Source organism: Clarias gariepinus, chromosome 1 (assembly GCF_024256425.1).
Source record: "Clarias gariepinus isolate MV-2021 ecotype Netherlands chromosome 1, CGAR_prim_01v2, whole genome shotgun sequence".
Lineage (NCBI taxonomy): Eukaryota > Metazoa > Chordata > Actinopteri > Siluriformes > Clariidae > Clarias > Clarias gariepinus.
The window spans coordinates 24,405,863-24,432,451 of NC_071100.1; the positions used below are offsets into that span (position 1 = coordinate 24,405,863).

The window sequence follows — 26,589 nt, forward strand, 5'->3', positions numbered from 1 at the left end:
ATTTAGCAACAGTTGCATTAATGCATGATATATGTCACATTTGTACAAAGCGGCAAAGTTCTGTACACAGATGTTGTACATGGATGTCAGTGCGGGGAGATGAGGTAAAACAGCTTTTAAGGGCCTCTAGGTGGAGGAAACTAAAATGTTTGCATTTTACAAACATGGAGGAACAACCTAGGTCAAATCCAGATTCATTTTTATGTGTTTAAAATGCAAACCTTTTAGCAAACTCATATTGTAATCTAATATTTACTCTGGTAGCTATGCGATTCTTTTATTTATATCATCAGTTGTGTGCCATTTGACCTTTTACTTAGTGCAATTGCATACAGTTTGGTACATTGCCAGAAACTTTCCCGAATCAGCCCATGTTGCTTGTGTCCAGCTGTTTTTTCTCCAGTTCTGACAGGGACATGGAACAGACTGATATTTGCAGTATGCGGGACAAGTTTGAGGAAGCTTCACAGTTCCTTTACAGACAGTTTATCTTGAGTTAGGAAGAATATTTATGTTTTGTGGTCTTTAAGCTTTAATACTTATCTTTGTGCAGATAAAAATTATTAATAAAGTTAATGAAAGGAGATGGCTGGTATTTTTTGTTGTTTTTTGTAGGCAGACTACGCAAACATTATCAAATATGTCATTTAATTTACTAACAAGTCCTCTAGGATCTAACATGCCATATTCATAGACATCCTTTTCTAATTTTCTATTTTTACATTCATGGATTTCATAGTGCATTTCCAAGGAGGCTACAATTATTATTAATTATAATAATTTATTATATATCATAATTATTAATAAATTTAAAAGTATTATTCACACTATGTTTTTTCTATAAAAGTGCAAATTTTGATTTAAAAGTGGGGCAGTTGTGGCCCAGGTGGTTAAGTGCGGTGGTCCCAAGGGACAAAGTGCATACATAAATGAAAGCATAAACATTATGAAAACACACAACCTGCATCACTACATTGCCACTGTTGGGCTATTTGGCAAAGCCCTTAACCTGATGCCTGTATAAGTATTGCAAGATTGCAACATAAAGGATGATCCACAGGAACGGTGTAAAATTGACCATAAAAGATTGAAGGCGGACCAAGATCATGATGCTTTGAAAGGTGACTGTTTGAACCATGACCTATCCTTACTTGATGAGAAAAAAAAAATCATATATTTGCACACCTCAGGCATTTTTACATAACTTATATGGACAAATTTCTATTTTCTTCTTTTATATTTCTATATTATATATATTTTGTTCTTATTTGTACAGTATATTTTTATTTTATTTTACGTAGCACAGTATATTTTATTTTTACTAGTTAATTTCATTTTTCTGCAATATTTCTTTTACTGCAATATGTCTTTTTTTTTTTTACTTGTACAGTATATTTTACAAGTTAACTTTATTTTCTACCGTATTACCTTTTATTTATATTTATTTCTTATGTTTAAGCTTTTATTTTAAGGTCACTGGTAGTCGAAAAAGCATTTCACTGCATATCGTACTCTGTATGACTGTGTACGTGACAAATAAAATTTGAATATAGCTGAATAAGTTAAAGGTAAAATGATAAAGGTAATGTTGGCTTGAATCTAAGTGAAGTTTTACTACAATTACAAAAAAAAAAAATACAATTATGAGTGATGATAATGTCCTTCGCATAAGGATGCCTTGGAAGCAGACTATTCAATAAGGTCATCATGGCATAAGTTAAACACATAAGGGTAATGTTTGCTTGAATCTGCAGTCTAACTGTCACATTATTGTGCAATGTATTTGTCAGATGTAAGTTACAGCCTGGAACAAAAATGGATCTAACTGGTATTATGAAATTATATGAGCCTACAAAAAAGATCTATATGATATTGTGATTAGTGTGTTAGTTTTAAAATCTATTTAGTGATAAAGTGAGGGTTTAGATTGTATTTACCCCAATGCTGTATAACCCCTTAATTACTTCTGCAGCCAGCAGATTCCATCAAAAACTACAGAATTAAATGGATAGGATGCACCTGTGTGCAATTAAAGTGTCATGTGATTTTAATATAACTACACCGGCTCCAAGGAAGTTTTTTTTGCTTGTTTGTTTTAAAAACATCCAGGTTTTAATTATGTTTAATTATAAGAACTATAAAATAGCCTATAAAACAGTATAAAATATCGTAAACCTCTCAGAGCAGTCCCAGAGCAGTGAGCGGTATGCTCACAACTCTAATGTCTCTCTCACGCACTTACTCACTTACTCATCGTCTATACAGCTTTATACTGTATCCCGGGTTAAGATGGTGGGCTGGAGCCTTCCCCAGGAGATCTGGGGCACGAGGCATAGTACATCCTGGACGGGGTGCCAATCCATCATACGTATACACACACACACACGCACACTCTCTCTATGTGCAGTTTGGTAACTCCAGTTAGCCTAAACTGCATGTTTTTTGATTGTCAGAGTACCTGCAGGTAACCCACCAAGCATGGGAAAAACACACAAACCCAGAATCTGGACTCGAACCCAGACCCTCAAGGTGCAAGGTGACAGTGTTAACCACTAAGCCACCATGCCACCTGACTTTTATGTGATTGATTTGAAAATAATTTACTCACTTACTTAGAACCCATAGCATTCTCAATTCTACTTCAAAGCTTATTTGCTGTATTTAGTGTAGATTTGTGACATATAACCCCACTTAAGGCGGCATGGTGGCGTAGTGGTTAGCGCCGTCATCTTGCACCTTCAGGGTTTGGGTTCGATTTCGGTGTTGGGGACTGTAGTTTTTCCCCGGGTACTCCGGTTTCCTCCCACAGTCTAAAGACATGCAGAATACGCTAATTACCGGAGGTTGTAGACTGAAGGTCCCACCATGGCCGTGGAAAGGAAACAAATACAGTGGACAGTATTGGCCTACATGGGTCCTAGGTGGACTACAGATGGATAAAACCCTACTTAAGTACATTTTAGTTCCTGGTTAAGAACTTTAAGGGGGTACATACTTATGCAAGGCAGTAATATATAAACATGAGGAAATGCTTACAAATAAATAAATAAATAAATAAACAACATGTTTTACACACTAGAGAAATGTTTGTTTAAATAAGTGTGTAGTGACATGGAGTCACCACAGGGGTTAAACACATTAACGTGATTAGTTTACAAACTTTAATTCCAAATACAGTAAAGTTTGGATATTTCAGTGCACTACGTAGTCTGCATGAAGCGCCGTACACACAGTGCGCGAGCACAGGGAGGGAGAGGAGGTGATTTGGGACGCGGCCCGGGTTCAGACTCGCCCTGCCTCCCTTTACTCTCCAAGAAACCCGGAGAAAAGTCTCAGGCTGGCCCTCCTCCTCCACCACACACACACACACACACATATACACACACAAACACTCACTCACTCACTCACACGCCGAGCTCAATGAGCGCCGAGCTTGTCCGCACACACGCCTAGTTTCACCCGGTCCGGTCACTCGAGCCCAGGAATGCCATGGCCACTCAGCCCAACCAGGACTACTTCCGCTCGGTCAGCAGCGAGTCCACTACCTACATGATGGTGCCGACGAGCGGCGGCGGCCGCAGAGAGTCTCCGTCCAAGCTGTGGCTCGCCATGGTGGTGATCGTGGTGGTGGTGCTGCAGATCGCCTCCACCACAGGACTCTTCCTCTACCTGAACATGTCCCTGTCCCAGGTGAGCTTCTCCTGCGCCCAGAAACTCTCTACAAGTCTGGGGGACAAGTTTGCGCGTATTAATCACACTGTCAGGGTCTCTCAGTGTCTCTGTGTGTGTGTGTGTGTGTTACTGACATCAAAGGTTCATATTTCAAATGTTTGCAACTTATGTATCCTTTTTATAGTTCACTTCAAAGGTTGCAGTTCATACTTATATGTTTATGCATGTATGCGAACTTATGTGTTATTATTATTATTCAGTGTGCCTATGCAATATTATTATTATTATTATTATTATTACTTGTACAATTTCCCTTTGGGATCAATAAAGTACTTTATCTATCTTAACACTCATTTTATAACTTGTTTAGTAAAAACTTTTATAATAATTATAATCTTTGTCACTGTAAATATACAGTGTCATTATGGTCATGTTAAATATACACAATACGTGAAAATGCGAATATAGTAAACCTTAAAAACTAAAAACTATACAAGGTACATAATCCATGTAAAGCTTTTAAAATAAACTATTTCCTTTTGATGATTTGAATATTCTCGTATGAGGACATGGCATTTGTTTCCTATATAATGATCATGTTCCATTCTTTGTTGAAAACTGTTAGTTATAATTCCTTCGCAAAACTTTTTCAGCTATAAATAGAGAGAAACAGTCAGTAGAAATTGCAACGTTCACAAGAGTACTCCTGAGTCTCGGGAGGCTATGCACTTTTCTACGCAAGAGAAATAATGGACAAATATAAAATAAGTACTTGTGATAGTATTACACTAACAACAAACAAAGGTCTAGTTTAGAAGCCTACTTATTATATTTTTTGGTGTAGTCAAAAATAATAATAATGCAATAATAATTATATATTATCATGGCTCTGATTGTCTTAGGACACTGCATTTATGATGTCTTCCTGCTTTGCGTGATAACATTACTCTGCAACACATATATGACTATGATTAATGGACAGATTTTTCCTCCCCATGTATGCTTTTCACATAGAAAACCATGTGGTACAGCAGAACACATACAAATGCTGCTTCCTTTTCTGTGAATCTGCCAAATCAAGACTCCAGACTGTTGAAGCCTGAATTTTTTTTAGGAATGCTGTAAATCCGTGCACTAGATATTTTCTTTCTAAAGAAAATGTATTTTTAAAAGCTCGGATCTGTGACTGGCTTTGTCATTTGTAGAGCTGTGCCTTGCAATGTGAAGTAGGATCTACACCGTTGTTTCGTTATATTCAGCCCGTGGTTGTTTTTGTGCTGCTTCTGATCATTTTAAAGGGACTTTTCCCTGCTCTCCAGGAGATAGCCATAATTCTTTTTTTTAAAAACAGAAACTGTGGTTTGGGAGTAAGCTGCTGTAAGCAACTGAGGCTACACCAAGGACAGTTTTGGTTTAGGTCATGGAGTGATGTGTAATGCATCACTGTTGTCACTAGATGATAAGCCATGTTCAGGCAAGTTGACTTACAGCTTTAAGACGTTCGATTACTCAGAAGCTTCGCATTTGTCTGGTTCCACATTTACAAGACGTAAATCAAAACCTGAATCAGAAAAGATAAACACTATAAACAGACTTAGGACTTTAGCTGATAGATGAGACTCCATTAAGTTCAATGAAACGGAAAAGAGGTCAGACACAAAGACTGTAAACAGAAGAAGACGACCAAAATAAAGGGCTCTCACTTAAGGGTATGGAGCTGACATTGCTTTGAACCAAAGGCTGACCTATTTCCGTCTACTTCCTGCTGTCCAACGTGAAGGTGCTTGCCAGAACGGAGCCAGTCTGCTTTTGAGTACATCACGGCGCTTGCCCTGAGCCCATGACTAAGCCAGTTTGCCGCAGAGTGTGACTGGTGCGCCCACTTCCACATGCTGCTTGTTTTATTGCAAGTCAGCGCCCCTTGGAAACTTTCGTCACGCCACCTCGTTCCACTCCAGGTGCTCCTTGAGAGAAACCTTTACCAACAATAACAAAAAGTTGGTGTAAAATTGTATCCTGCAAGCAGTGTTTAGCTTTTTCCCTCCAACTCGGTCAAAACCTTCTGCGGCAGTTTCTGTTGCCAAGATCTGCGAAAAAATCTCACCCACTTACACCCTGCTGTGTCTGCCCATTAATTGTTCTGTCTTTCTTTTCTTTTTACTCTTTTTTTTTGTTTGGTCAGACTAAACTTTTGGGATTTATGCAGAACAGTCCTCATGCAGCTAAATTTGGCTGCCTTCCTTTGTGGATTCATGTTTCGCCAAGTTACAGCTAGCCCCATGCAGGGCTTGGATATTTCCCAACAAGACACAAGATTCAATTTATACGGTTTCACAGTTTAAAATAAAAACACAACACTGGTGCCCACACGTGAATATGGTGCCCAAGTATGGATTTACTAGAAACAGACTTAAAGCTGTTTTTGAAAATTTGCTTATTTACTTTACAATTCAAAAGCATTTTTTTTCTATTTTGTTAATGAGCACCAGCTATTAATTTCCTCCTGGAAAATTCCAATATGAAATACAATTTTTATTAGATTGTTGTTGTTGTTTTTGTATTCCTGTTTATGTAAGTAGTACTGTAAGTGTAATCAGTTCAAAAATAAATAAAAGAACAAAGAAGATTTGGCAGCTATTAATTTAAAAGACATACGCACACCCCGATACACAATGTTGATCTATTGACATATTATTACTAATTTATGTCACGCCTACACCCAACCTTGCCCTAACCTTCATCACGGTTCCCAAAATGAAAACTTTTTGCTATTTCAGTTTCTGTTGTTCCTCATGCGGACCAGCTGCAAACTAATGAAGGGTTTTTCGAGCTAATATAAATATCCCGCGCTCACACATGGTGTAGCAGCCAGATGGAACGGACTACCAGCACTGTTGTCCTAAAAGCATGTAAACATCTTCGCTCGGCCTCACGTTATCACAAACTGTAAGAACATTATTGGCAAAATAAAAAGAGCCAGCCGCGGACTGGACCTCCGGCTCACTCCGGCGCTACACGGATAGATAGATGCTATCTCTTCATTAGGGCCCATTAGTGAAGCACGCCATGCACAGCAGGTTCTTCTCACGTCTCAAGGCTTTCACTCATCCAGGAAAGAATACTTTAGAGAAGCGAGGCTACATTCTACCATTATATCATACATATTTTTTTTTCTTTCTGTGACTGTGCTCAGGCAGGAAGGCTGGACAAGCTGCATTCTTCCAGACCCAACAAGCAGCACATTAAGATTTAAATGTGTTTGTTACTCGGTCCAAAAGCTGGCTGGGCCTAAACTGATTTTTATATAAATTAAACACCCAGGGCAATTACTGCCTCCTCCAAGCGCCTGACTGCCTTAATAGGAACTTTTTGGTGGTTTTGGCGCAGGATATCGGCCTGATTCCATCATCAGGGCCAGTAGTTAGTAAGCACTAAGCACTGTCTCGTGATGAAACCAAGCTGAAGACAAACAGAACAGAAAGGAACAGAATCGAGAGACATTCCAGTGACCACAATCCCTTTGAAAACACCTTACAATGAATGAGGTCTCGAAGGGGCCATCTCTACTGGTCATTTAAGAGATTTACGAGTCAATGAGAATAGGAAAAAGAAAGGAGATTATGCGTTAAAGGATGGTTTCCTGTAGCAACATGGGGGTGATTTCTTTTTTTGTCATTAGCTTTTCTGTCTTTGTGATTGCCTTTGTGCTTGTCCACTCAGGTGTGAGATCTGGTGTTACGGAGCTGCCGAGATGGCACTTAAAATTTCAGTCCAAGATTTACAGGGAAGCAAAACTTAAATATTTACTACACCGCCAAGGCTTATCAGCAGGCACTCCTTGTTGTTCAGTGATTTCTGAGAATGGCAGGGACGAAAGGGAAATCTCTACCAGGAAGGCTTTCCAGTTAAATCACACGGAACCAAAAAGCAGTAAAAAATTTTAAAAAATGTGCTGTGGCAAAGGTATGAGTGAACGTCTCATAATTTTAAACCTGACTGCAAACACTTAAACTTAAACTCTCCATATATGGTAATAGAATTATATTGACAGTTTGTTACGACATACCATATATATTTTTTATTTACTTCATATTTTCCAAGTAGACATATGCATATATATATTTGAAACATGGATGTATATTCTACTTGCAACACCTGGGAATATTTTAGGGTGGGGTGTTTTACAGTATAATGTTACATAAGTGTTTTATAAGTCAAAGTAATAATATATGTTGAAATAATGAGCTATTCTAATGTAGTAGGTTAATAGAGTTGTAGTAGGTTGTAGAGTAATAAGACAATGAGACAAAATAGCACTTGTTTACACCTCGCAGGTTAAAGCTTTCAGTAGAAAATATTAAGAAATAATTATTATCCTTTGAAGGCTCCAATTACATTATGGACAATTAAATAGATGAGTAATGATTACTATTGACATTTAGGTAGTATTTCTAATCAGTAAATAAACAGGGTTATGACTAGCCAAAAATTAAAAAAAGATTGATTTCTGAGCACGTTTGTTCTGCCTGCCCAGACAACCTGCTTTCCCCCAGGCCGAATTTCCGAACGCTGAGGCCAAGCAGACGAGCTGGGACAGAAAGGGGAGCATGAAAAAACGTTTCCCCAGAATCCCTGTTGCTTCCCTCTGACATCACAGCGGAATTAGGAAACAACAAAAACTATAATAATAAAAAAATTCACATATTGACGAAGAGATACCAGGTGTGGAAGAGAGACAAAGGATGACTGAGAATGAAGGAGAAAGAGACAAATTGAGGGAGAGAGAGAGAGAAAGAGATTCTGGCATGGCTTAAAGTTGCATGACTGGTTTCCCTCTCTCTTTTTTTTTTAATCCTTCCCAAAAAAGTAGCGATATGTTGAGTGAAGCATAAAGTTCAGCAGTGGCAGGTCCACTTCACTCTTCCCCCAGCTCCAGAAACCAGGAGTAACACTAGAGCATTGTTCCTTATTTCCTGCGACTCTCTCTGGGATCAGAAATCCTCACTCACCCTTTCTGAACCTCTCTCTTGCATCCCTACAACCGGCGTCTCAGCGCTGTTGATTTTATGGCACTTTACTGTATATTTTACTACTAGTACATGTTATACATTACATGCAGCTATGGAGCCTGCTGTGCACCTTCTATGAGGAAGCATTGCTCACTGGTTAGTTTCTGTTTGTTACGGTTGTTTTTGTGAAATCTTACAGCATGGGCATGTCTTCGATTACCGGCACACAATAATAAACCACACCTCGGACAGCGCTGTGAGATAGAGGTACGAGCACTTCAAAACAAATGTCGTCCTGCTACTACTTGAACTCCTTCATGTTTTTTTCTTTCTCTCTCTCTGCTGCAATTTCAAGCAAGCATGAACTTGTATAAGCCAGGATTTATTTGTGAAGAAGACAGTAAAATATTAAGTGGCTCCAGCAGTTTGGCATGAAGCAGGAAATATGTTAACAGTTCTAGCAAAAAATCCACAAATCATAATCGTGCCCATTACAAGAAAACCACAAAGCTGTACTCGGGTCATTTTTTTTAAGACGTCTGTGTGATCTGCATGACCCACCCACACACACAATTTAGACTCTTTACAAGTAATTGAAAATCTGGTAAAATACTGTACATGAAAAAGAAATGGATTTCCTGTAAAGCACAGAGGTTCGTTTTTAATTGAGGGCCTGTTCTAGTCGTAGTCCTAAAAATTAGAACATGACCCATAAAACTGACCCCGCATCAGCCCTGCCCTGAGTAAACGAGTAAAGCCCGCTCATTAGCTGCCTGATTCACACTGCCTGATATGTGTAGCATCATTGGCTCTAAAAGAAAAAAAAAGAAAAAAAAAAGACCTGTTCACCCTGCATGCCCTCGCCTTTATGCTCCGGAGGCAACTGCTAAAGAATCATTAAGAGCAAACACCAACCGTGACGCTAAGCAATTTCTTATTCTAGGCTTCAAATTGCATGCAGACCTCCTTCCTAGATCATTTGCAAAGATTTGTGTTGAAGAGAAACCAAACTGAGAAAAATGGCTTTCCTCCGAGCAAGGTCGTCTAAACTTCCCCGTCAGGGATGTAACATCTCTTTAGCTGGTTCGCAGTCGCCGACTCGAGCGTGTCCTGACTCGCGTCTGACCTAGCACGTCCTTATACACTTCTCACACGGAAAGGTCAGGAATTGTGTTCAAACTGACCACGAAATCGTGTCCTGGGTTTTCACATTGCTCCCTTGTTAACTGTCCCCCAGGTCTTGTTCAGATTGTTCTTTCACAGTTGTTGTGAATTTATTGGGTTAGTTTCAACGATGGCGGAGAACAAAGCAGTCGGTTATAGGATTCCCCTGCCAAGGACGCACGGTACCACAGATTTCACTTGGTGCACGTCTCTGTAAATCTCCTTGATGGGAAATATGAAATATATAAAAACGAGTAAACAATAAAAGATGAAGAAATTTTCCGGACACACCTCACAATAGAGTGTAAGGTGTAATGGGATTGGTAAATATATAAAGGAAAAGATTTCAATAATGTCTGAGAGTGTGAAGAGCCAGGGGGTGACAGTTTTAAGAGTTCTTAAGAGATCTTTCATTGTCCTAAAAATCTTTAAACTAACTGGTATTAGTATTAAGAATGAAGAATTATCTTTGACCAACGATTTCAGCTTGTGGTTGGTTTATTGACAGGTAAAGAGCCAAGGAGTAACAGAAGAGCTGCGATGTCTTAGATTGCTGAACGCACTGGATAAAAACCGGGATATTCCAGAGGACCTGGCCCAGCTCTTAGGAGAATCCTGCGTGAAACTGGCTGAAGGCATCAAGGCTTACATCTCTAAGGTGAGTCTACATCTGGAACTGGTTAAGAAGTACAAGCGCTCCGTTACACAACCCCAGTGAAGCCGATGCGTGCCATCGCCAGGCGGCTCGTTCCGCTGACGTCGGCGACGTTCACATGAGCGCTTTAGAAATAATACGTTTCACCCTTGTGTTTGGGCTCAGTGGCAAAACCAGTAGGCGGATTCTAGTTAAGCTCTTCATTACTCTTGCCATAAATGTGTCAAAGCAAGTCAGTCATTTCTTCTTGCATAAAATCTGTATGCATGACTCATTAATTGCTTTAAGGCATTTCATGGTAGCGACTGAATTTCTCAGCATTATGCCAAGTGAGTCACCAGTGTGCCCTAGTCATGAACCACTTCACTGTAAGTCCCGGCTCGAAGGGGAACTACTTGGATTTCCACTGGAACATCTGCTTAATCTTGTGTTCAGTTATTTCATGTTCTGTCTTGTACACATGGACACGGAGCGTGTTTTCTAGGCGAGGGCGGACCACACATCTCACACAGACATATATATATGTATGTATGTGTGTGTGTGTGTGTGTGTGTGTGTGTGTGTATATATATATATATATATATATATATATATATCATTAGAATTTTTATTCAATTTATTTGTTTACCCTATTCCAGCACCTCCAGTTCTCTCTCCACACTTTACAGACTTTATGACGCATGTCACCCCCTCCCGCTCTGTCAAATCTTTCTCTACTAATTGAGTGAGGCTGCAAACAATTTATCGGTGCTGGGAGACTCAGGCATTTGGCACTTAATTTAAACCACATGTGCCATTTTCAGAGAGATGTGGACGCAATTATGGCTCCCGAAAGAATACCCAGTTCGATTTAGGGTTCAGCCACTGGAACAAAAAAAAAAAAAAAATCCTCATGAGGACACATATATGTGGTTGACGCAAGAAGAGAGAACGATATGTAATGTTATATGTACGGATACACACTAATCTGTGTTTGCATTTGCTTGCGTGCCTACATGAGTTAGCGAAGGAGATTTGAGCTTAGTTAGAGAAGGAAAGAAACAGGTCCAGCAAGCAGTAGGAATGAGAGCGAGAGTGAGAGAGAGAGAGACGGAGGGAGGGAGGGAGGGAGAAGAAGGAAACAGAGAAAAAGAAACAAAACAACTAAGCAGGAGAGAAAACAACTGAGGCAGTGAAAGAGAGAAAGGCATGTGTACGCAGTGAGAATGTTGAGAATGCCAGCACACGTGGAAGTTATTACTAATTGATTGAAACAAGGAACAATCCCAGTCTCACTCTTACATACTACATATAGCAGAGTGTGAGATTGGTATAACACCCCATGTACACACACCCTCGACCTGGGCCTTTGTTACCACAGCAATTATTGTGTCCTGTGCTCAGCTTTGATGTAATGCCAAAACAAAGATCTGTTGCTCAGCTCCACTACAGAGAGTTTTTTTTTTTTCCCTCTTTAATCCCGCACATGAAGAGCTGCACAGGCACGGACGGATATTCTCTCGCAGAAATCAACAGTTGTAAGTGCATCAGAATGCACCAGGGTGAGACCGGTGATAATATCGGCACTTCCTGTCCTGTGTAATATCATGAACACTGACTCTACCTGAGTGAGTAGGAGCGGAGGAGGAGCCGACAAATTCCTCAGAAAATCCCTAAATCCAGGCTCCATTTCCCTGTCGTTGCTCAATGGGACTTTTTGTCCCTTCATCCTGGTCAGACATCATCCATCCTCTATGATTTAATGAGGTTCAGCCCTCATTAAATCATAGAGGAAGCATTCCTTCTTCAAGCTTTAGAAATACAGAAATACAGAAGCTTTTTCCACAATCACAGAGACAGAATACTGGAAATCCTGTAAATGTTAGGAGCAATGCTCAAATGCAGCTGCAAAGTATTTAAATAATAATAAAAAAGAAATCGATTTCAAAAACTTTTGCAACAGTGGAACGGATTGCAACTGACAACAGCAGGCTTTTAAGGTCAAGTTATGTACTTAACTTGATAAATAATACTTGACAACTTGAACATCTGATCAGTTCGAATTGTAGAAATGCAAATTGTATACATTCCTCTATAATCAATAACATTTGTAACTGTTTGTGTGGTATAAGAGAAATAAAAAAAAAGTTATTTTATACTAATTAAGTGTTTGTACATCAGAAAAATAGTACAGTTGAGTGAATAAGTTTGAATACCATTATTTTGTTGATGCATTAAACATAAAAAAATAATAAACTAGTTAATTGTTATGCATAAAACATAATGCAAAATGAATGGAAAAATGCATAGAAAATAATCAAAAGAAGGATCTCTAGCATTTATTTATTCATTTATTAAGGCAGACTTGATCTATAAAGGCTATGCAAACCTTTGAACTAACTAACTACTGGCAACTTAAAGTACACTATTTGACCATTTCTGTTATTTGTGATTTAAAAGAACATCTGTAACGCATAACACACTAAATGCTGCTTTGATTAAAGAGGTTCATTAATCCTAAGGGTATACAAATATTCAGCTGTACGAATTATTTTCCAACTTTCTTTCCAAAATATGTAACAGAGGTTTGAGATAAAGAAGTTTCATAGAGACTGTAAGCACGAGACATTTAAGAAAGAGAAGGGACAAAAAAGAAAAGTTTCAAAAGAAAAGCAAAAAAAAAAAAAAACAGGAAAGAAAAAAAGAGAAGTTAATAAGGTGATGGAGCCAGGGCCGGCTGGCGCTCTCGTGTTGCTCGGCTGTGGAGTACGCGAGGGCTCGTCTCCTGCCAAAAATGTTCTTGAAGTGCTCGAAGCTGGTTCTACTTAGAGTCAGGTTTCACTAACCCGCTACAGCGACCTGCTGAGGCAGAGCGCGCGCGAGAGAGAGAGAGATTTAAAGGCAGCTTTTAAACGTTTTGAATCGGCCATGACAGTTTTGTGTACTGCCAAGACCGAAGGCAAACTGTCATGTCTTTAACACCCGCTTTAAATGCTGAAAAGTCAAAAGTAAAGGAGACGATGTGTGCAAGGAAGGAAGAAGTCGAGTCTCTCGAACAGGAGTGAAAAAAGTCTGAAAAAGTGTGCATCAGAGCAACAACTGGGTCTCTGCTCAAGTGCAGCAGAGCGGGAAGCCGTTTTGGGTCGACTTCATCAAGTGGCAGCGAATGCCAAACTGCACCGAACCCAAACCCAAAAACACAGCAGGGCTACACTGCATATGAGCACACAGTTGTGCATTGGAAACAGACAAGATTCATTTTTAAATGTGTTTTCATTCATCCAATCAACACCATCTAATCTCAAATCAGTTTTTTTTTCATTCCACAGGGCAAAGTCTAACTATTTGAGTTTTATAGTTAACCCAGTCACACTTCTCCTGGAGCTTAGCCACTGTTGCTTATTAATGCAGCGCCTTAAGGACGCACCGTACAGATAGCTTTATACAGAAAATAAAATTGACTCTAAACTCCAATCTCATGCCGATATAAAAGAATTTGATTATCTGCTCAGCACAGGCAAAGGAGAGGCTAAATAATTTTCTCTGCAGTGTCTGTGTGTGTGTGTGTGTGTTTGTGTTTGGAGAAATACTCCCCAGCACCTCTGTCTATCTCTCTCGCTTTACGGTCAAAGGCTTCATGCCGAGTTTGTTTATTGTTATTGTTGTGGCACATTTCCACTTCCTATTCCTGACCCTTTCCATCAACATCCCGTAGTTTACAAAACAGCTGTTTTCTCTGCAAACCCATCATCTTTGTTTGCTTTCGAAACTTCCAATAAGCCCTTTGAGTATAAACTCAGGCATTACACATTTCAAAAGCTTTTACAGTTTCCAGCATCCGACAGAATGCACGTTCTTTTATAGAGCAAATAATTAGCATTATGTTATACAGCAGGCGAGGGATAACCTAGAGGCGGTCTGCTGATTAGCACAAAATTAACCGTGGTTCAGAGGTCTTGTCTTGCCCTGGAGGAGTTTATTTTGTTTATATCACCCACTTATTACACGACTGCTTACCAGCGAAGCCGTTCGTTCGACGGAGGATATTTATTGCCGAATATCTCTGAAAATAGTCAGAGCTATTTGCTTATTCTCCGTCTCCATTTATGGCGAAGTGAAACAAGCGGAATTGAATTCTTCTGAGTCGTTGCTCTTAACAGACTACATTAAGTGACACGAGAGACATCGATCCCAGCGATCTGTTACTCAGCAATCACCAGCCTCTGATTGCCAAAGAAATCACAGTCAAGTGTTCCCACAGTGTTCTACCCCCCCCCCCCCCCCCCACACACACACACAGGTATATAGCACATTTATATACCTCAAACGCCCCCTGCTTTCACTCCTGCTTTAAATGCGCCATTTCAGTGTTTATGTAAATGAGCAAATGCTGAGACACGCCCTATTAGAGAACAGCACAGAACGGTTGGGCAGAGCTGAGCAATAAGGGGAGCAATAAGCCATGCTCAGCTCTGCCCAACTGTTATATATATATTGTGTAATGATCCAAGACTCTAAGGTTCTGACCCACTTTTATATAACCTGACACTTGGGTAGGAGTCTATGACGCAAGACTCAGCTCTTATAAACTGTAATTTGAGCAATTTTTTTATGACTTCAGATCTGAATCAGACTCACTTACCTAAGACTTCTGACTCACTTATCAAACACTTTTGTCTGGTTTGCTTATGCAATTTACATTAGGATTATATAGAATATATAATTATATAACATCATAAAATCACACACCCAAGTATACACTACTGGCAACTTGGAAACACTGATCAGTCCACAATGCATGTGAGGTTCAAACCCCCAAACATGGAGGTGCAAGTCAACTGTGTTTCTTTAACAATCAATAGCTTTGCCCAAAGCGCACTGCTACAGTCTACTGCAATTTATTTTTTTTCCATCCCAGAAGCCCCATTCTGGATCTGATTTGACGTGAGTAACATCCTAGGGATTTTTGACTTGAATGTAATGTGAGGGTGAGATCACTTAGACTCAACAGAGACAAGGGTAAGCGACTTGATTTCAACACTAACATGTGACAGTCCGCCAGCTAAATCTTTGCCATTACAATGCAGACAGTGTGTGTGTGTGTATCCATCTCAACAGGAACAATACATATGCTGGATATTAGAATAGAAAATTTTCTTAATCAGTGTCATGTGGGAAACAGCGTTGGCGGATTCCGTGTCAAGTCCATGGAGAGGAACTCCAGAGGCGAGCGTGCCTCGGTCCGCCGTCTCTCATGCTGTCACGGGGAGATTATGTCATTTTAGTGTGTGCGTAGGCGCTTCTATGTCTGATGAATAGCGAGACAGCTTTTTGCCAACATCAACAGAGTCTCCGTAGTGCACTCGCACAGCACGCTGAAGACTAGACAGGGAAAAGGAAGAAAAGAGCGAGGGGAGGGCGGGGGGGCGTTGGGGGGGGATTTCTGCATCTGCAGGGGAGAACAGAAACAGACCATAAATAGAGACTGATAATAAACTTTAGTTAAGAAGGAAAAAAATGATTACTTAGCATTTTAGCAAGCATGTGCTTGTTAAGAATAGACGGAATAAATTTTTTTTTCTGGGTAACAAAAAAAAAAGTAAAAAACAAGTCAAAGCAGTGGGGTTTATGTTGCCTTTGTATCAGCTTAATACACTGTGTAGAAAGAATGAAACCGGTTTCTAATCCAACATGAGGGAGTTGCTTGACTGAGCTTTAACATGCTACTTAGTAATTTCTTGAAATCCGATACAAACAGAAGACATTCTTTAGCCCTCGAGTATTTTGCTTCTCTAGTCACCATTTTGTTTTCCCACCATTGTGTGTGCTAAGCCTTCACATGCGAAACAAGTTGAAGGCTGATGTGCATTTCATAGGCATACGACTCCCAGCATTGTGCTTGGCATTAAGGTCAGAGTCCTCCTTCTTTCAAAACTTTTACTTTCAGACACCTGCGAGACATTAAACACACGTGCCTGTTGTGAATTCTCCTACAGTTGCGCCCATGACTGAAAGTGGACATTATTGCTTATAATGGGAACGTTTACATCCAGCTCCACACTCAAAAGGTCATTAAGCCCGTGATTAGTTTAATCGGATGTTTCCATGTGGGGTTAAAACAAAATGAAGTCATAGGTTAGAACTGGCCTTGAGGCATTAGAACACAAGCCCATTATGCTGAAAGTTGCTGGTTCAAATCCTGGTCAGCCTGACAGGGACAAATGAACTGGATACTGAAGGGTGACTGGTATAAAATATGTCTGTCACAGGTTATTGCAAATTTCACCCCCTTGAACTAGACAAGCCCCTCAAACACCGAATTCCAGCCTTCATGAATTACCTCGGGCCCCAATTTCGCTTGCACAGCTGGCGAGTACCCCTCAAAAGCGCTGTTCCAAAATTGTGTATGTATAGCTGCAAAAAAAAAAAAAAAAACACTAATCTGATTACTGTTGTAAAATAAACTATAAAATACAGCTGTATTGTTGGCAAGTTTGAGTTGTATTCAACCAAAATTGCACAGGGAATGCATGAGAGACATAAGACAGAAAGTGAGGATGGAAAAGGAAGCGAGGCTCTCCAAGCTGAAACGTACTGGATTAGGTTGCATGGAGCTGCGTGCCAGGACGGAGACACAAAGAAACCAGATAAAATATCCTCAGATGTACAAGATGGTCAGGAATGTTGCTGAGTCAGTGCATGTTTTTGAGCTTCTGGCTCTGACGGGATGTGTCTTTTCTGTGACAGGTAACAGAGAACATCATCTCCAGACAGACATTACAAGGTGAGCTTTAAATTACTGCGTGTAGTCATGTTCATTGGTCATATTAAGTTGAATACTGATCATCCCCAGGGTGTGATGAGTGCTGCGCTGATTTTATTTTTTTCTACTACAGAAGCAAGAACCTTACCGCATGGTTACAACACTACAGGGGCAAGGTTTGTGACACAGAGACCTTCAGCCCACCTCACACTCAGCAGCATACAAGGTGAGTCATGTCTGGTGTTTTATTATTTATTGATTTTTTTCATTTTTGGAGGGGAATGAGTGGGTCAGGAAAGCTTAGTGCTAAGATGTTGGCCTACAGATCACAAGGTCACAGGTTTAAACCCCAGCACCACCAAGCGAGCACTGCTGGTTACTTGAGAAAGGCCTCCAACCCACAGCTGCTCAGACGTATAACGAAATAAAATGTAAGTCGTCCCGGATAAGGATGTCTGCCAAATGCTGTAAATGTACCCTGAAAAATGTAGGAATTTCCTTTTTAAGTGGTGCATTAGTCAGGATTGGTAAAAGGAATATTTTTCGAAATTTTCTTTCACTGTACATGGCCAAAAGTATTAAGGTAACATCTTCATCTGCATTCTGGTTCTCCCTGTACACAAAGCAGGTGATTTCATTAATTAGGTTAAGCATAACTATGTAAAGTGTTGTTGTAATTAACTGAAAACTATTGAAAGCTGCTTATGTGACATGGTATTCAGTTTCTGGAGTCGTGTCCTGGGTCATCTCCAGACCAAAACCTAATAGAAAACTACTGTTGGACAAAGGTGAAGAAGGCAGTAGCAGTCAAGAAACCGTCTTCTGTACATGATCTTCAGGAAGCAATTAATCAGACAAGGATTGAGCGAGTGACACCAAAGTACTGCAGATATCTTTTTGACTCTATGCCCAGCCGGATCCAGCAGGTTTTAAAAAATAAGGAACTATGCTAAGTTATAATTTTGTATAGCAATTTTGTTGCATGAAATAAATGATTCTTATTATCCTTTAAAAAAAAATGCAAACGTCATTAAAATTAATTAAATTCATTTAGTTTTTGTGTTAAAAACCTTAGGCCACTACTCATATATCCACTCAACGATTCAATTTCCCTTTGTGTCAGAGAGTAACTAAATATAAAAAAAGCATGCCTTAAAAGGAGCTGATATACATTTATAGTTGCAACTATTTTCAAAACAGAAACCTGATGTATTATTTAAATATTACAGATATATTATTTTAGGTTTTATGTCAAGTTCTTTGTTATGGTTTATTCTGTTTGTCCTGTTTTTTATGTTTAATGTTAAACACTGATACCACCAGAATTGGATTTAAATATACAATAGCGATACAATACCGTCACATTTACCAATTTGTCTCCAAAAAAGCATGTGGATGCCGACTGGAACAACAGAAAAATGACTAGGAAAGGATAGCATACTCTCTCACCCCTGTCAATCACAGCAGGATTAGATAATCATGAACATCTGTCTCCTACAGATATCAAGCTACTATAGTGTATGTAAAGTGTCACTATCGGTTTCGCTTTAATTGTTTTCAATTTCTATTCTTTATTTTGGTATTTAAGCAATGTCATGCTTGACGCTGTGTTGTTGTACTGAATATCAGCACAGCTGTGATGGGGAGTAGGCATGAGGACTAAAAGGCAAGTTTTGAAGATATTACAGCCATGCTGATATTCAGCACAACAGCACAAAGTTCAAGTGTGATATTGCTTTAATACAACAAACGCCATTTATTATCAACAGATTATTAGTGAGCAACTGACAGTGTAATATACTTGAGTGAAAGTAGTTTCAATTCTTACCGTTATTATGTAGCCCTAAAGGTGAAGAGATTAAACCATGAAGATTTATTTCCACTTATTCCACTTCAGAATATCAGCTAACTTCACAGGTGCCGGGGTTGAATCCAAGTAGTGTTAAATGGAAATGCTTTATTTTGTATCACTTTGATCACACTTATATCACACACAAATTAGTGCGCTTGATCTGGGGTTAGAGAGGGATTTGGGATTCATCCTTGTGTTAGAAACTAGTTAGCTTTGTAGCTTGCGTTAGCTGTGAACAGAACAAAAAGGACGGTTCAGAGGTGATTCAGAATGACCTAGAACTAATTAATTAGCAGACAAAGTGTTCCTTAAAATGACAATGTTTTCAGATGTGTTTCCTCGCTGAAGGTGCTACCATGCCTTGGCAGGTGGCTGCTTTCTTCTCAGTACTAAGGACCATACTGACCCACTGTACATTCACCCATGCTGTGAGCGAAAGTTAGTGAAATTAATGTAGTTATTAGAACACCTGTGATTTGAAATGATTTTATACTCATCTATCATATAAAGTGATATATATGTATCATATATAATATATATGAGTTAAATGAGTTAAACATCCCAGTACCCAGTACCATCTACTGTATTATCAATCTTCATAAAATGCTTCTCATCCAATAAGATTACTCAGTCGAAACTAACTGTTGTATAATATTTAGTATTATTCATATAATTAGCCAATCTTTCAGTCTTTCAGACGTATGCACTTCTGTTTTAGTGGCTCCGAAAATTTTCTCAGTCAAAAAAACTATGTCATCATATTTTACTGTTATGTGCAATGCACTCTGGTTTACACAGAACTTTATCTGATGACTGAATGTCATACTGGAAACAAGCATTCAATACCGAGAAGACTCGTTTTTGGGTTACGACAATTCAAGCAACTGTAGCAAACTATAGCAAGCAAACTAGCAGTAACTTATCTCGACAAACGAAACGATTTTGCTAGCAGAATATTTTAAACCACATCCAGATTTTCAGAATCGGAAAGTTTTATTTTAAAACCTTCCCAGCATGTGATCTGGACAGAGGAAAAGTATTAAGAGCTGTGCCAAAATACTGCTAAAGTGCGCGGAATTCTTTTCTGAATGCCCCAGTAATGACTTAAAAACAGCATTGTTTAAGTCCTTCATATTGTTTAAACGGCTCTGACAAACATTTGAATTTAATTTAAAAGGTTTTAAAAGGTTGTTAAAAAAAACTTCAAATTTATGAATTCATTGTTTAAAAGATTTCAGTCAGGTCTTTACATACCGCCTTAAATACGTTTATAAATATGTTTTATTACTTCATATATCACCTCAAAACCATGTTCCTCAGTTGTTTATGTGTAAAGCAGCTGATCTTTGTTAGCCAGCAGTGTTACACGCATATACTAGACAAGCCAAAACCACCGTGTTTCCACACCATGAGTCACAAGCATGATAATCAAACTTTGAAAGAGATGAAGTCGGAGTTTCACTTCCTCAAATGCTTTCCTGTGTGATTGCAAGGATATGCCTTGATTTCTGTCAAAGATCTCAGTAAAACATATATCTTAGTAATCTCGCTTACCGACATGTATTAAATTCCAAACACTAAAACGCCACAACCCTGCAGTTGTTTATATCAAAGAGCTGGCGATAAAAGCACACCGCTAATGTAGACATCTGCTGCTCATCTGCGGACCTCTTTCTGCGTCTCAGGCAGCCTAAAGTTAAGAATTTTTTTAATCTTGGAATACAAGTCACAGACTTAGTCTTGCATGATCTATTGATCTTTATTAAGGAATGCTGATTGTTTTGTTTGTATAACCTCCCACTGTGTCTCCCACACACACACACCTCTAAGTCCATTCTCCATCCACATCCTAGACATTCTACCTCCTCCTCCTCTACTTCTGCTTTCTGTCAGCTTCAGATCCATACCTTCCTCTAAGCACTAATCCTCAATATCCATCACTCTGCTTTTCACAGCTCTGTCCTGTCCTCCTTACATCCCCGCAGTTGTTTCCTTCAGCTTCTCCCTGTTACGTTATAATATGAAGTGGAAATCTGTAATCATTATATCATTAAGTTTATACAGGCTTATGCCAGGCAGTATAAGGTGTGATGTGTCCTTTTTTTTTGGCGTCCATGTGCCATTCATCACATCAGGCAGTGGATACTCCTCGCCCTGGAGATATATCCATCATTTCTGTGCAAAGACTTCCTTAAGATTGCCAGCTTGACGCTCAATTATCATTCACATATCAAAGGCAACTTAAGAACACCAGTTAGCCTGAACCAGAGTAACCGGAGGAAAACCCCCAAGCATGGAGAGAACATGCAAGGCAACCGTTGAAATGACGCAAAATCATATGTGACGCTGATTAAAAATATTTTATGTTATAGTAACTTGTATTGTAACAGTTGACATGGACACACACAATCCTGTAGAATCTCTGTTTTAACCCAAACCTATCTCTGTCTTCCAGGTTCCACGCCTCAGTATCCAAGTCCATCACCGGATCTGCACCAGTCATGCCGCCACCAGGTTCGCTCCTGGGCCAATCAGAGCTTTGGGGCCCATCTGCACAACATGTCCTTGGCCAACGGGCGTCTCCGTGTGCCTCAGGATGGCCGATACTACCTTTACGCGCAGGTTTACTTTCGCTACCCGTCACCCAGTGAGGGGGAGCAGAAGGGCACCAGCCACCAGCTGGTTCAGTGCATCTACAAGAAAACATCATACCTGAGACCCATCCAGCTGCTGAAGGGTGTAGGCACCAAGTGCTGGGCACCTGACGCAGAATACGCCCTGCACTCCGTCTACCAAGGAGGTCTGTTTGAGCTGCGTGCTGGCGACGAGGTTTTTGTGTCCGTCTCCTCTCCCACAATGGTGCATGCTGAGGACTCATCAAGCTACTTCGGAGCTTTCCGGCTGGACCTGTGAGGTCAGATCAGAGGAACTACACCAAGGTTACAACATTACCCAAGAGGCACTGGGAGGTTTTCATGGTCTCTGTCTCTGGTCACAAGGGACAGCTCAGACATTGCATTGCTTTATTTTCTTTTATTAGATCGTGATTTATATATATGTATGTGAAGGAAGTGGTTCAGACAATTGGACCCCCTTTTTAAGGCCGAAGAATGTATGTATATTTTTAAAAGCACATCAAAGATGTGGATCTTGGAAACGGTAGCCGAAAGGACAGTAGAGTTTCCAGAACTTAGCAAGGCTTCATCTGTGCCATCATGCGCATGGCTGATGTATGAGAAGAAAAACTGGGCTTTCGCCTCAGGCCACTGGGCATCGGATATAATGCATTTTTCACATATATTGAGATGCAAGAAGAGACGAGCGTGCCAGGGGAAAGAGGAGAGGCGTATGCTGTGCAGATGCAGGAATCCTCTGTGGCCAGTCCGACCAGTGGAGCAGCATGCAATCACAGATGGAGACCTAAAATCAGATACCATGACCTGGACACTATCTCTCTCTCTCTCGCCCTCCCCGTTTCATACATACACACACAGAATGCAAAATGCACTTACTTAACCTGGTAAGCCAGAGAAGTGGGTGCATAAGATTTGTTGATCCTTTCATAAAGTGGTCAGACTCACTAAATCAAAGGCACCGACGTGTTTACTTTCAAATTCTCATAAATTGTATACTCCCACTTAAGTCCTGCGTTCTACAAAGCAGATACGCCTCACTCGTCCAAAGAAAAACACGCCCTCGTGCAACAAGAAGGCCGTCCACTTGGCTCGGACATCTGCGATTAGAAAGAGAGAGAGAAAAAAAAAGGGTGTATGAAAGGTTAAACAAACAGTGTGCCATGCAGTTTAAATGTCACACCCGTGGCCTTTTCGTGCTTTGTTTTCTCCAGAGCAACATTCTCATGATCACAGACATTTTCAGTGGAATGATATGTATGTAACCTTCCTCTAATTCTCTTCCCAGTTGTATGTGTATGCGTGTATATGTACAGTACAGTACATGGTGGTTATTTAAGTGCCTCATACAGTATATTGGAAGTGAGTAACACATGAGATATGATCTCAACTCCAACCTACTGAGGTTCTGACCCTACAGAGGGTGAGTGCAAACGAAAAAAGAAAAAATCTCCAGGCCAACGTCTCTGCCGATACATATCATTTTGATGGACAACAGTGTAAGCATTCGGCAGTAACGCTTAATATAAAAGGCCGGATTCTTGATAAAGGGCCAAGTTGGACTTCAATGTAAATTTTTTCTTCTTCCTGACTGGACTCAAGCCCAAAGTTTCCCTGATAATGCCACTATTCTCCAGGCCTAAAAAGCAACTGCTGCCAGTACACAATGCACACAGGAGCGAACTGCATAGCCCAAGCACTTTCTGTTTCCTTTGCCAAGGACTTGGCTGTGAGCCACAATAGATGCTATAAATCATTATTTCCATCTGGGACGACATCTTGGAAGGAGTAAATGCATCAAGGAGACGTATTGTGCAACAGGCATAATCGATTTGACCGAGCGTGAATGCTTAATATCAGTCACTGTAGACGCGAATGCCGAAGTGCCTTTCAGTGCTGCGTTGATTTAAATGTGTTCGCGTGTGAGACTGTTGGACTTGGGCTGCACAATCAGAATAGCAGAGGTCACGGCAGGGTGATACAAATGATTTGGCAACAAAATAATAAGACCATACAGAATCTGAGTTATGATTTAGAAAACTAGCCCACACTTTAAACTTTGAAGCTGGGATGTATGCATAAATTGCTTTGTGTTAATGTACAACTTGTTTCCAAAAATGACATTTTAGCCTTACTTTAGTTTACAGCTTTGTGTGAATTCTTAGTAACTAACACTCACAAGGCTAATTGGTGGTCATGGTCACTGTGCAAATGCTACACCTTGCATGCAAAACACACCACAAAACTACATCTGAAAGCATGCAGGCATGCACAAGTTCTTCTTCTTGGTTGGGTCAAAGACAATAACTCTCCATACCAGCAGGTGGCAGTAGTCTATCTTTATAATCAGTGACTCAACAGTTAAGTTTTACATCTCGTACAACTATGGTAAATATAATGTAAGTATTAAACACTATCTACTAGAAAAATCAATTCAGTTACATATTGTGATTCTGTACCGTGGCAGTTCATGTATACACACTGACTGCAAAATTGATTTAGATTTTTTTCACAGTTGCATTTGAGCTAAAATGTTGTCAATCCTTTTTAATCTTACAGGTGGTGCACTCTAAACTATCAGGCAAGCAGCACAGCATCCTATGTGGTATAAGCAAATTATTTGCAGGGTTTGTTCAGAAGTCTAACAAAATGTGAAAAAAAAAATCCTGGATATTGCTAAAATTGTGATACAAATAGAATCAGCACCAAAGTATTGTGATAATATCGTATTGTATGGTCCCTGGTGATTCCCGTCCCTAATATCTACTCAGTCTGTGTCTCAGTAGGGTTACAGCATTAACATACAGTATAGTACAGTAATACGCAGTAATCAGTAGCAGTAATCAGTTCAAACACAAATAAAACGCATGCAGCATAAAAAGGCAATTTACCGAAGGGGAAAGGACACCAGGCATGAAAGATGTGCATTTGCTTTGCGCTGACATTATCTGGATGATCTGTGAATTCACAAACTGGTTTTGTGGCAAATAGAAAACAAAAGGTGGAGTTATGTTCTCTGGTAGGTAAAAGTGCAGGGTGCTATTTACTATTTATGCTGTTAATGTGGAGCCATTTCTACAATCTGTAATTATGTTAGAATGTCAAAAGAATGTGAAAACATCACCATCATATCACATGCGTTCCTTCCCTGAACTGTCTCAACAATGCTCGAAGCACACAATGGTTTAGAATGTGTATCTGTGTTTCGCTGTAGCATTATATGATTTCACGTCAGTGACATTAAGAAGCTCAAACCTGTTCCAGCATGACAATGCAGCTGTGCACAAAGTGAACTTTGTGAGCACATGTTGTACCATGGCCATGACCTCAACCTCATTCAACAGCTTTGGGAGGAACTGGATCATCGGTGTGCACCAGTTCTCCTTATTCAAGATCTCACTAACTCTCTTCTGGCTGAATGAACATAAATCCTCACAGCCAAGCTTTAAAATCTAGTGGAAAGCCTTACAAGAAGAGTTGGGGTAATTGTGATAGATTTGGAAAGAGATGTTCAGGAACACATTTGTTTGTGATGGTGATCGTCCATATACTTTTGGCCATATAGTGTATGCTTGTATGATTGTGGTAAAGTTAGGTCTTTTTCTTTCTTTATCCAGTAGGACGTTCTTGCTTGGTATATTCCTGAACGAACCAGCCTAGCTAGACGTTTTTTTTGTTTGTTTGTTTGTTTGTTTTTTCAGTAAGCTCTCTTTTGAGATTATAATTTGTCACTTCATTGAACGCAGAATTACTTTTTGTTCGTGATGCAAACCAGACACATGAAAACTAGATAGACATAATGCTCTCAAATTACCAACAGTCAACCTGCTAAGTCAGGGTCCTTAACAGAAACACTTTGGGTGCACAGAAGTCCACCAGGACCACATGTTTGCCCTAAAGTAACCCCACACCGACTTGAGGCACATGCAACTGAGTGAGTGTGAGCAAATCGAACCTTCACTGTGGAATCCTGGCTAAACACAATCGAGCAAGCGCTGCTCTCTAAAGCCTGATATCGAGAGTGTTAGTGGTTAGTGTGCGGCAGGTAACAGGTCGCCATGGACAGGCTAAAATACTTACACACTGCAGAATCCTAACAGCTTTGAACAGATTCCAGACGTGATCGCCTCCACGACAGACAGAGACAAACCAAAATGTGAAAAAGGTGAAAGAATGGTGTGTGAGTGTGTGTCTTGAAGATGATTGTACAAAACCATGGATGCAATTCATGAAATGCCCTGATCGGAATATTATTGAACTGTTTGAGTCTTTTTTTTTATTATTTGAGACCAAACTATTTTGTGCTGATTTATTATTTTTTTTTTAGGAAAAAAGAAATGAATGTAGTCCAAACCCCGCGAGCAATACCGAACAAAGGGGCTTTTGTTTTTCTACTTCTGCCCAGGGCTGTGTTTCTTCCCTTTTCTTTTTTCCAATTGGTCATAATCTGTATTTTACCAATATGTGTGTTTCATTTTTCCTTTAATGAAAGATACCATGCACTGTTTACCACTGTTGTTGTTTTTTCTATAAGAATGTACAAATGTTTGATGATTGAATATTTTCTGTTTAAAAAATCCTTTGATCTTTTGTGATCTGTGATTTTAAGGGACATGTGTCATTTCTAACAATTAAAGTGCTTGTTTTCCAGCAGACTCTTACTCATAAGTGTTTTAAAGTCTAGACAGGTTCATACTTTTTTCTTTTTTTTGTTTTTTACTCATCTGGTTGCCATACATCATGTTCTCTCAGGGCTTAAAACCTTTCCTCCTGCTCTCTCTTTCCCTTTCTCCCACACACACACACACACACACACACACACACACTCAGAGTTAATGCTGAGTTTAAGATCACGCCCCTGT

The 26,589-nt window shown here is 39.7% G+C and overlaps 1 protein-coding gene across 1 annotated transcript; it reads left to right on the top strand.

Annotated features, from left to right (window-relative positions):
* Window positions 1–3,338: 3,338 nt before the first annotated feature.
* On the top strand, window positions 3,339–26,382 carry tnfsf10l (TNF superfamily member 10, like). The gene is made up of 5 exons (XM_053497173.1): window positions 3,339–3,690; window positions 10,354–10,503; window positions 17,227–17,263; window positions 17,376–17,468; window positions 21,550–26,382. Exons 1-5 carry the CDS (start codon window positions 3,490–3,492, stop codon window positions 22,005–22,007), a joined length of 939 nt encoding a protein of 312 aa, XP_053353148.1. The 5' UTR covers window positions 3,339–3,489; the 3' UTR covers window positions 22,008–26,382.
* Window positions 26,383–26,589: the final 207 nt, after the last annotated feature.